At 40.7% G+C, this 12,447-nt stretch overlaps 1 protein-coding gene across 1 annotated transcript; it reads right to left on the bottom strand.

Moving 5' to 3' along the window:
- Positions 1-152: 152 nt before the first annotated feature.
- LOC121981033 (phosphatidylglycerophosphate phosphatase PTPMT2-like) lies at positions 153-10,431 on the bottom strand. The gene is made up of 6 exons (XM_042533360.1): positions 9,918-10,431; positions 9,258-9,380; positions 8,471-8,564; positions 7,952-8,034; positions 7,784-7,873; positions 153-770 (listed from the first exon to the last, which is right to left on the bottom strand). Exons 1-6 carry the CDS (start codon positions 10,128-10,130, stop codon positions 435-437), a joined length of 939 nt encoding a protein of 312 aa, XP_042389294.1. The 5' UTR covers positions 10,131-10,431; the 3' UTR covers positions 153-434.
- Positions 10,432-12,447: the final 2,016 nt, after the last annotated feature.

Genomic DNA, 12,447 nt, shown 5'->3' with positions numbered 1-12,447 from the left:
TTATGTGCTCAACTTAAAATGTTTGGAAGTTTAAAATGGATCGATAGAAATTTATGTTAGTCGACTTATAAAAGATTTTCACAAATTTCCAAAAGACTTTTTTCTAGCTCTAAATTCTATTACAAGTGGATTTGTGATTGGACTCACAACCATCAAATAACAAATTCCCAACAGCTTGCAACAAACAACAGTTATGTTTACATTTACATGACTCATTATAACACGAGATGCATACAACAGGCTGACTGGTCTCACCACCGGGTTCTCGTCTAGCCAAGCAAAAAACATGGCTGAAATACCCAGAATATGAGACAGTAGACACGACTCAGTGACGGCAGTATGGGCATATACACTCTGCTCAGCAACTGACATATGTTGGGGGTAAAAGAACCAAACTCGAAATTTGGTCCGGTGTTGAAGGTCTATTTACAGTTTCAGTATACGGGGATGGTCATTTGAGAGCTGCCCCCACCATGCGTACCATTGCTTTTGAACCAGAAATATGAGATCCCCGTGATGGCTGCTTGCCGAGCGATTTGCAGCCTGCACACAAACCTTAGCTCTGCCCATAAAGTATTGCCCGCAACGCCTGTTTTGATGTATCGGTCATATCCATCAAGGTCTGACTGCGACACTACCTCATAAGAGCTCTCATCAAAGTGTAGATGTGTTTCAGTGATGAGGAGCATTGGAGACTTTATGGTGAGATCTTTAGAAGAGATACACCTTTCAATTCTTTGCACTTTGAGGTGGTAGAAGTGTTGAACAGCCTGAAAAATTAATTACCAAGAATTGTAAATCTTTGTCATGTTTGTTGGTGCAACCTTAGGTCAAGGTTGACCTGGTTGACCCGACTCGAGTTGACGTGACTCGAGTTGTATTTTGATGTTTGACTTGGGGAGATTGTCGGTGCAACCTTAGGTCAAGGTTGACCTAGTTGTGTTGCATGTTGATGTTTGACACTCGTGAGAGAGTTCTATTCTTGATGTGGGACAAGAATAGATGTTTGGGAGATTATTGGTGCAACCGTAGGTCAGGGTTGACCTGGTTGACCTGATTCGGGAAAAGTCCAAGTATGGAGACTTGGCACGGAAAAGTCCAAGTAGGGAGCTTGGCACTGGAAAAGTCCAAGTATGGAGACTTGGCACGGAAAAGTCCAAGCAGGGAGCTTGGCACGCGAAAAGTCCAAGTATGGAGACTTGGCACTGGAAAAGTCCAAGTATGGAGACTTGGCACTGGAAAAGTCCAAGTATGGAGACTTGGCACGGGGAAAGTCCTGGTGAGTGAACCCAGGCAGTGGGAAAGTCCTAACTGGGATATTAGGCAGTGTGGAAATCCTGGTGAGTGAAGCCAGGTGGAAAGTCCTGGTGAGTAAAGCCGGGCAAGGGAAAATCCAGATGGATCAGGGATGATCAGACTTCTGGTGTTGGAAAGTCCAAGTAGGTCAAAGGGATTGACCGGACACTTGGCAAGGAGTTCTAGCAGGTCAAGGGAGTGACCAGATGCTAGGGATGAAGTACCAATAGGTCAAGGTTGACCGGATATTGGTTTGGAAGTCTTGGGACTTGGTTTGGGCAAAAACCAAGCTCTGGATCGGTCACCAGACCGATCCAGTGATACTGTTGCTCGATCGGCCCGGTGACCGATCGATATCAGAAACTCTCGTTGTCGATCGGTGGACCGATCGCCAGTTAACAGAGGCGAAAAAGGCGGTGATCGGTCCATGCATCTGATCGACGGCCTGGGACCGATCAGAGACGATGTCGCTGAGGTTGGCTAGATCGATCCGTGGACCGATCCAGAGGTCCCGATCGCATCAGAGTACGCACAGAAGGTTCTGTGCACTAACTGATCGGTCTGGGGACCGATCAGCACAGGGCCTGATCGGTCCGTAGACCGATCAGGGTTCTAGCCGTTGCGACGCAACGGCTAGTTTCTTCGCTGTCTTCTTCGCAGGTATAAAGGGGTCGAGGGCTGCAGCTGCGCGATAACTTCTTTCTCTTCTTTCTACTGAGCTGCTGTTGTGCTCTTGAGCTTTGTTGAGTTCCGAAGCTTCGTGTGAGCTTCTACGACTGGTTTCCTGCTGTTGTAGGCGTTGCTTGAAGCTGCTGCTTCATCCAGTCGAAGAGAAGGCAAGTAAGCGAAGGTTTTACAGTTGTATTGTATTTTGCTTCTTGCTGTATACTCCTTCTTGTATTGCTTTTGCAAAACTTTGTGGCGAGGTTTCTCCACCCAGAAGGAGTGATTATTAGCCGGTTCTCCGGGGACTCATCCACCGACGGATTGATAGGGCTCGTCCACCTTACGGACACGCCGAGGAGTAGGAGTTTATCTCCGAACCTCGTTACATCGACGCGTTGAGGTTTGATCTTCTTGTTTTCGTTTCTTGTTCTTATTTCCGCTGCGCTAACCCTAGTTTGTAGAAAGAAACGCGAACGATTTGGGGCGGCTATTCACACCCCCCCTCTCTAGCCGAGTACGAACGATCCCAACAAGTGGTATCAGAGCGAGGCCGCTCTTCGACGGATCAACACCCGTGGGAGCAAAGCTAGAGAATGGATCTCTATGGAGAAGATGTCACCATTCCACCTTTCTACGAATGCGGCGACTTCGCGTATTGGAAGGTAAGGATGAAGTATTTTCTTATGACTAACATAATGAATTGGTTTTGTGTACAAGAAGGTTTTACTCCTCCGGTGGATGAAGAAGGAAAACCACTTGAGAAGAAGGAGTGGACAAGAGAACAAATTCACAAATCCGAAATCAACGAAGAGGTAACGAGAATAATTGAATTTTCATTGCCTACTAACATTTTGTGTAAGATAGGATACAACAATGCCAAGGAGTTGTGGAACAACTTGGCCAAGTACCATGAGGAGAGCTCCACCTCAAGCCATGAAGAGGAGCCTAGTGAGCCAAGTAGCTCACATCATGGAGGGAGCGAATTGGAAGTTGAGGGCTACTCAATATCCAAGGAAGAAGAGGAGGAGAGTTCCTCTTGTTCAAGTTCGGAGCAAGAAGAAGAAGTTTCCACCTCCGGAAGGGTTGAAGAAGAAAGCTCACACCCATCCCCAAACCTAGGTAACTCAAGCATCTCAATTTCAAATAAGTTACATATAATATGCTTTGAGTGTAGGGAGTGTGGACATTACAAGAGCAAATGTCCAAAGAGAGTTAGGAAGACTCCACCGGCACCAAAGGTCAAGGAAGCCCGAGTCCCAACACGCAAAGGCAAGAAGCACATGGTGTGCTTTCAATGCAAGCAACGGGGACACTATAGGAGCCAATGTCCGAAGAGGAGGAAACCTCACAAGGACAAGGGATGCACATCGATAGGGGGAGCTAAGGCAAACCCTAAGGTAACCTCTAAGGTTCATTATTGCAATTCTAATAAAACTCATGCTAGTAGTTTTGTTGCAATTGTTAATAATGATAAGCATGTTAACTTTAGGAACCAATACATGTGCTTAGGAGCTAAACATGTTAGCCTAGATAGGGATACTACTAGGAATGCTAACCCTAGGATTAACACTTCTAAGGTTAAGAAAAACCTAGGTAGAAACCCTAAATCAACTAGACATATGCCTAGGAATACCTCAAGGAAGAGTGATAAATCAAAAATTGAGGTATTAGAGAAGGAGAATCAAGTCTTGAGGTCAAGACTTGATACTTTGGAAAAGGCTCTTAAGAACTTGGAGAAGTCATCTCTAGGGTTTAAGGGTCAAAAACCAATGTCCAAGAACAAGAAAGGTTTGGGTCACAAACCTAAGTCTCAAGTGGTCAAGCCCACTTATCATAATGTTCCATTCGATTATGGAACAAAACCTAGGGCTAAGAAGACCAACATCAAGGTCACAAGGGGAGTCACCCCTAGAGTTGATCTTGATGAGTCCCAAATGGCCAAGGCTTTAAAGCCTAAGAGGGTCATTAGGAGGGTTGCTAGGGAAGTTATCCCTAGTGAATATTTAGTGAACCCAATGAGCTCTAATAGGTATTGGGTTCCTAGGAGCATCTTCTCTACCCCATAGATGGGTTAGAGAGTGTCAACTCCGATTAGAAGGGTAGTTAACCCAACTTTGAGGAAATTGACACTCAAGGAGCATTTTCAAGGTTTTGATAACCTTTGAAAATGAAAAAGAATTATTATTTACTCCTTAAAGAGTAAATTGTGCCATATTTGAAAAATATCGATTTCAATCTTATTTGGCACAATTTAAGAAAACCTAGAGAAATACCATAATTGGGATTTTGGTTTTCTCTAAGGGATATATGGGCAATCTAGGGTTAGATTCTAAGTTAGCTAAGGCTAAGGATACTTAGATAGGGAATTTAGGCATTTTATTTGTGCTAACTTCCCATGATTGGTTGCCATATGCCATGCCATGACATCATACTTATTTTATTATCATTTGAAATGTCATGATAATGCTTAGGTTATCTATATGTCATGTGTTAGTTTCGTTTCAAACTTTATGCCATGACATCATGACATTGGCACATGTTTTCATTTATGTTATTAATTTATGCCATGTCATCATCTCTTGCATTAAGAATCAATGAAATTGATTTAAGGATAAAAACACATTTTGGTATTGAGATCAAAGTGTAGTTTAGAAAATGCATGAGAACTTAGCCTAAGTTGACCTTAACCCATATCTCACATCAAATTGACTTGAATGTGGTTTGATACACCTTAGATGTGTGTGAGATATTAGGATCATGAGTTAGGATCAAGGTGCATAGTTTTTGTACCTAGATGAGCCTAATTCAAGAAAAGGAGGATCATAGGGAAAGCTTGTGTACAAGTCATGTACATATAGCCCTAAGATTGTGGTCCCAAATTAAAGGGTTTGAAATCATTTCAAAATTGTTTTGAAAAACCTTGATGAAGCTTTCCTAGTGATAGCTTTCATCATTGAACATTGTGATACAAAGTTGACTTAACTTTGAATTATTTCAAAGTTTTTGAATTTTGTATCAAGATTTGAAAATGGAAGTTATTCTCATAGAAAACTATTTTTCCATGATAGTATATGTTATGAGGAATGTATCCTCAAAATTTCACATTTTTTCGAATTTTCGGAATTTTTAGGAGTTTCTGAATTTCCGGAAGGAGAAATCTGAAATTCAGAGTGTGGATCGGTCACCGGACCGATCCAGAGGTTCTGATCGGTCCGGTGACCGATCGGACGTGCGATCAGTGAAGCGTGGATCGGTCCGGGGACCGATCGGGGATTCGATCGGTCCGGGACCGATCGATGCGTGCGATTTCGATTTTTCACCGCTGGTCCGAAATTTCAGGAAGTTGGGTTTGTGGATTTCTAAGGTTTGGAACTCTCAAAGACATTGTTGGTGCAATGGTCAAGGGAGAGACCTAGGGGAGTCTTACCTAATTGTCAAGAGGAGTTGACTTTTAGGGGAGTTTGTACTCCTTAAGACTCTTGAGGATTAGTGATATGGGATTATCACTAAGTTGATTGTTGAGTTTAGTATCGAGGGAAATTAAGAGTTTCAATGAAAGGTATGGGACTTTCATTAGGAAGAAACTCTTGACCTTGATACTCTCCTTTGTCTTTTGATGTGTGTCAAAAGGGAGAGTATTCATTGGAGAATTATTGAGAACCCAAGTTAGGATATCGGGTTAACCTAAGCTAGGAAAGAATGTCAAGGAATGTTCGAGGAAGAACATTGGAATTCTTTTGATGTGTGTCAAAGGGGAGAATTATGGAGAGCCCAAGTTAGGTTATTGGGTTAACCTAAGGGAGAATGTCCGGAGAATGTTCAAGGAAAGAACATCGACATTGAAAGATGATTGAAAACCTAAGTTAGGTTATCGGGTTAACCTAAAGTGATTATGGTTTTGTCAAACATCAAAAAGAGGGAGATTGTTGGTGCAACCTTAGGTCAAGGTTGAACTGGTTGACCAGAATCGGGTTGACGTGACTTGAGTTGTATTTTGATGTTTGACTTGGGGAGATTGTCGGTGCAACCTTAGGTCAAGGTTGACCTAGTTGTGTTGCATGTTGATGTTTGACACTCGTGAGAGAGTTCTATTCTTGATGTGGGACAAGAATAGATGTTTGGGAGATTATTGGTGCAACCGTAGGCCAAGGTTGACCTGGTTGACCTGATTCGGGAAAAGTCCAAGTATGGAGACTTGGCACGGAAAAGTCCAAGTAGGGAGCTTGGCACTGGAAAAGTCCAAGTATGGAGACTTGGCACGGAAAAGTCCAAGCAGGGAGCTTGGCACGCGAAAAGTCCAAGTATGGAGACTTGGCACTGGAAAAGTCCAAGTATGGAGACTTGGCACTGGAAAAGTCCAAGTATGGAGACTTGGCACGGGGAAAGTCCTGGTGAGTGAACCCAGGCAGTGGGAAAGTCCTAACTGGGATATTAGGCAGTGTGGAAATCCTGGTGAGTGAAGCCAGGTGGAAAGTCCTGGTGAGTAAAGCCGGGCAAGGGAAAATCCAGATGGATCAGGGATGATCAGACTTCTGGTGTTGGAAAGTCCAAGTAGGTCAAAGGGATTGACCGGACACTTGGCAAGGAGTTCTAGCAGGTCAAGGGAGTGACCAGATGCTAGGGATGAAGTACCAATAGGTCAAGGTTGACCGGATATTGGTTTGGAAGTCTTGGGACTTGGTTTGGGCAAAACCAAGGCTGGATCGGTCACCGACCGATCCAGTGATCTTGTTGCTCGATCGGTCCGTGACCGATCGATCATCGGAAACTCTGCTTGATCGATACGGTGACCGAAGCGTTAACAGAGGCGGTGATCGGTCCACGGGCCGATCATCTGATCGATGCGGGACCGATCGGGGAGACGTCGTCGGAAGCACGGCGAGTTGGGATCGATGCGTGGACCGATCCTCTGATCGGTCCACGCCGTCGAGTACGCTGAAGGTTACGTACTAACGGTCGATCGGGACCGATCGGCCTGATCGGTCCAGACCGATCAGGTTGAACCGTTGTGACGCAACGGCTAGTTTCTTCACTGTCTTCTTCGCAGTATAAAGGGGTCGAGGGCTGCAGCTGCGCGATAACTTCTTTCTCTTCTTTCTTTGCTGTTGTGCTCTTGAGCTTTGTTGAGTTCAAGCTTCGTGTGAGCTTCTACGACTGTGTTGCTTGTTGGCATTCTTCCGTCGAAGAGAAGGCAAGTAAGCGAAGGTTTTACAGTTGTATTGTATTTTGCTTCTTGCTGTATACTCCTTCTTGTATTGCTTTTGCAAAACTTTGTGGCGAGGTTTCTCCACCCAGAAGGAGTGATTATTAGCCGGTTCTCCGGGGACTCATCCACCGACGGATTGATAGGGCTCGTCCACCTTACGGACACGCCGAGGAGTAGGAGTTTATCTCCGAACCTCGTTACATCGACGTGTTGAGGTTTGATCTTCTTGTTTTCGTTTCTTGTTCTTATTTCCGCTGCGCTAACCCTAATTTGTAGAAAGAAACGCGAACGATTTGGGGCGGCTATTCACACCCCCCCTCTCTAGCCGAGTACGAACGATCCCAACAATGTTATGATCGATCATGGAGCTTAGCATAGAATTCAAACATTTTTAAGGTGCGACACAAGTTCTTGATGGCAATTAGTAACTTCTATTAATTACTAATGAAAAGTTTCAAAGATGTATCAGTGACAAAAGTTTGCAGAGCACATGATATTATCCCCGCACTGTACTTTGTCGATTTTCCAACAAACAAAATATAAATAGATGAAGAAAAAACAAATCCATTTTAAAAAATGAAATAAATGATGTATGGCATAGAGTAATAAACTAACCTTCCACTGTGAAGAAGCTAAATGTACTCTTGGTCTGTTCACTTTCACGTATTGGTATGCAGCAGTTGGAGTCATTTGCTTATGTTGCACCTGTGAAACAGAGTTCCTATTACCTTCCTCACATTGAATATTAGATGATTAGTCCTTTTAAATTAGATTTATGCGTACCAAGTAGCATAGCACAATGGTTGTACTGCGCCCTCGACCCGCTTTGCAGTGAACATATGTTATTTTCCCACTGTTGCTGTTCCCTTTTGTAAATTTGACATGGCAAAGAAGATTAACCGACCATCAAATGTAGAGGTAATGAAGGGAGGTTATTTATATCACATATATAAAGGTCGAAGAAGAAAAATACTAGACATATTTAGCTAATGATGACCATTCATTAGCTAGTAGAGGTCATTGTCATGTGAGCTTGAATTTAGAAATACCACCAAGCCATACATTACAAACAATGCTAGAAGTTAACTACAACCTAAAATATTTCACATGCATAATTACTTTTAGTTGATAAACGCCATTAATAAATATGAAATGCAATTGTCAGAAAATGATTGAATGATTAGTATTGAAAGAAAGTCACACCATTTCCTAACTAGATGGGAGAATTATTATTATCATTATTTTTAAAGAGAATTAGATAATTGATATGTTCATAGTAAGCATAAGATGGTGGGTACTTACTATGGATGAAGTCCACAGCTAGACATATATCTCCAAGTGATGGAGCAAAGAGGTAATCTCTTGTGGGTATCAGCAAATGTTCAATCCCGTAGGCCTATTCCGAAGAACCAAAATAAATAAATAAATAGCGAATGATACTTGAGCTCATCACATTAATAAGAGAAAAGATACGTGCAGGATCTATTACTCCTGATCAACAGAGAATGCTACATAATAAGAGTCAAACGTTCAAGAATAAAGCCTCTGTCCAATGGTAAAGATGCTCCGTTATTACATGAATGAGAGGGGTGGGGGAAAAGGTCCCATCCAATGGGTAACTGATCCAACCCGATCTTATACGACCTAAAATTTGGATTATTTTGGTTTTGGGGTTGATGCATAGGCTAGAAATTTAATGTATTCAGATCATGATTTGTTTCTCGTTGTCTAATTTAAAATGCAAATAAAGGAGAGCCGGCCCAAGTGATAGATAATTGATTTGGAATTTAACCATGAAAATACTAGAAAATTTGGCAGAGAAATGAACTAAGAGTAAAGCACAACTAGTGTTTAGTAGCTCAAATCAAGGGTCACCAGTAAACTAAATTTCCTGCTGATGCTATTGGTAAACCTCATGGAGGATATGGCTTCTATTTTATGAAGTTAGTGGAAAGAATCTATCTAACTACATCAATCACCAAGTTTATGACTAATAAAGTAGATCAAATTTCTAATTATTCAATCAAAACCTTTCTATACAATATAATCTAGGTATATAGAAAAAATAACCAAAAGGAAAAGTACTCACATGATATAAGGAATTAGGTACCAGTGTCTCATATGGCTCATTCAATGTAATGACTCCACCGACGCCAAGTTTCTTCAAGCGAGGAACATCACTAGGAAATGGAACAGCACCTAAGAGTAGAAACTGAAACAGAAACTATGTGTAACTAACTAATCGACAGGTTCAACAGAGTAGAATCAGTTATAACCAAAAGGGGGAAAAGGCAACAAACAAATCTGATATGCATTACAATTCCAACACAAGAATCATGAAACCTTATTAGAACATTAGAGGCTAGAAATTATTATCCAAAAGTCAAAACTTCAGAATAATCTCCAGATATGCATTACGACTCAGCACAGGAAATCATGAAACGTCACTATTAAATAGATGAGGCTAGAAATTCTTATCCAAAAGTCAAAACTTCAGAATCATCTCCTGGCATTACTGCTCAGGCACGAGAAATCATGAAACATCACTAAAATATTTAAATCATTATCCAAAAGTCAAAACTTCAGAATAATTTTTTGTTTGTATCTCAAGAATTCTGACGGTCCAACTAATAAATTTGAAGTGGTCAAAGGAGCTTCAATTATCCACAGCAATTGGTTGTTATAAAATCATGTCAATAAAAAGAGAAAAATAGGTTAAAGAAAATGATGATTCAAGGGGGGAACAAACCTCATCGATTTGATCCCACCAATGGAACTGGGGTTCGATCATATTGCGCAGAACATTGTACCCAAGCGTCGGGTAAAAGAGAATCCGAGCCCCGATTCCGACCGCCGCTCTCTTCGCATCGAGAAACACAACCCTTTCGCCACCGATCCCTGAAATCGACCTCTCCCCATCTCCTCCGCCAGCGCACTCCTTCTCTAACTCCTCGATACGCATAGCCCCAGATCCAATTCCTCGAAGACACAGCAGAAACCGCCAATCAAGAGTCTAATTTCTCCACCCTAGTCGAGGACAAGGCCGTCGATCGCAAACCAACTGGAAAAGGGGAAAGTGGATTTCCAGAACAAGAAACTCCCACCGTTGCCTGCCTGCCTTCGTTCGATTCGGAGGATCAGCAAATCGATCTGCTCCGCTGTCTCGATCCTTCGCCTTTCCCGTTTTAAGAAACGCCGAACAACCGTTCCGCCCTTCCCAACCACCGTTCTGCTCCACCGTCGACGTTAATATTGCAGAGTTTCGGTAAATGTGCGTCTGATTCGCAAAAAAAGTCAAATCGATGGAGCACGGACGGTCACGATGAGCTTTCGAATTCGGGGCGAGCGCATAACCATGGATGCCAATTGCCTGTCAGTACCAAGTCTCCATACACGGAAGTGAACCTTCTCATTGGGCATACTGTAGGGCCTACCGGTATTGACGATTCGAGTCTGACGGAGGACACGGGAGAGGCGACGGCGGTGACTCTTGCGAGAGCGAAATCGAGCTGCGGGACTCCGGGGTGAATTGGTCCACTCATAGTGATCCACGAGAATCGGGGCCCACGGAGTCCTTCCAACGAGTGGACCCCATTCAGTAATGGGTCTCGAATGAGATATTTTATCATCTTCCTGTTTATTTATCTTTGTGGTGTCCAATCGAAGTCATAGCTTTTTGGCTAAAATTTCTTAGTAAATAAGGTTTTGTTGGGATTGAAGGGAAATGGAATGGTTTCTTGAACAAAGAAGTAAAAAAACAAAGGCGATAGATTTTGATTTTTCAAAAGAATCATTAAAAAAACCTGAATATTGACCGTTCCACTGTTTAATTAAAGGGAAAGGTAAATTTAGATATATTTATCCATGTTGAATTTTCGATTCATGAATCAATTACAACTGTGACTTATTATAAGAGAGATTTCCTTTTAATGAAAAGTAAACTTAGAATGTTGGTTATTTGAATGAGCATTAATATTATTTTATTTATTCTAATATTTAGTGAAATTTTTTTTATGTGTCAGACTAGTCACCTATGATTAATCGGTTAGAAAAATAAAAACTTAATAGTAACTAAAAAAAATCTTATGAAAATAATATAAGAGGAGCATAAGAAACACTTTTTAATATAGAAAAGATTTTCTAAGAAATTAAATAGGTCTAAACAAATAAAATAAGTAAAAAAAAATCCTACTGAAGCATGGTATCAATGGAATATGGCTAAATTGGTAGACGTTAATTACAGGTGTTGAAAAACTATGCCTATATTGTTTGATGTTTTAAAAATTGTGATATTTATTTATTTTTTAACAAAAAAGAAACAAATATAAATAGTATTTGAGTTTTTTTTTTTTGGTTAGATAATCATTTACAATTTAGTCCAAAGTACCAAAATCACTAATCAGACTTGACCCGTTTGGTTAACTAGACAAACTAGTCTCCACGGATTGGACCGACAAGAATCATCATCTACTAAGTTAGGCCTGATCATCATCATATGCAAAAGTGAATGACAAGTTAGATAACCCCTTGGTATATTACATATTATATATATATATATATATATATATATATATAAATAATTTAATAGGTTGTGGATCTTATACTATAGACTCATACAACTTGACTAATATGATTACTAATATGATTCAGGCGCTTGAATTGAATACAGACATTTGGATTCATTCAGTAAATTTTTTTAGGATATATTATCTGTATTTAGGATTCAAGATTTTAAGATTTAAAGTTAAGTTATAATAAATTTTGGACCAATAAGATTTTTTCTTTAGGGTTCAAGTTTTTCTCTTAGGTTATAGTCGTGTTTAGGATTAAAATTTTTAGATACTCGCAAAGTATATTATATATATTTAGGGTTTATGATTTTAGAATTTAGAGGTTGAGTTATAATGAGTTTAAGCTAATAAGATTTTTTTCTCTAGGGTTCAGACTTCTCTCTTGGGTTATAGTGTTCAAAATAAAAAATTTTAGATGTTGATATAGTGTTCATCTTTAGAAAATATTTGGTTTAAAAAAAAATTAAATCCAGACACTTGGATCATTATAGCATAGGTGGCGCGTGTAGTGTTTCGTCCATAGCATAATAGTTATATATGTTTCAGCCCGCAAATTAAGCTGAATCTACTATACTGTCTGAACTCGTAATTAAGGCTGTAAATGAATCAAACATTCGTGAACAAGCTTGGTGCTCGGCTTGGTGAAAGCTTGTTTATGTTCGTTCAAGATACACAAGATTAATTAAATAAACAAGCTTTAACAACTCG

This window comes from Zingiber officinale, chromosome 5A (genome assembly GCF_018446385.1).
Source record: "Zingiber officinale cultivar Zhangliang chromosome 5A, Zo_v1.1, whole genome shotgun sequence".
Taxonomy (NCBI): domain Eukaryota; kingdom Viridiplantae; phylum Streptophyta; class Magnoliopsida; order Zingiberales; family Zingiberaceae; genus Zingiber; species Zingiber officinale.
This window is presented reverse-complemented; position numbering and strand designations above follow the sequence as displayed.

Coding starts and splice junctions, on each gene's coding strand:
- LOC121981033 (XM_042533360.1), bottom strand. CDS start 10,130: ATGCGTATCGAGGAGTTAGAGAAGGAGTGCGCTGGCGGAGGAGATGGG. Junction 9,381..9,917: donor GGTGGGATCAAATCGATGAG/GTTTGTTCCCCC, acceptor TTTCTGTTTCAG/TTTCTACTCTTAGGTGCTGT. Junction 7,874..7,951: donor CCATTGTGCTATGCTACTTG/GTACGCATAAAT, acceptor TCTGTTTCACAG/GTGCAACATAAGCAAATGAC.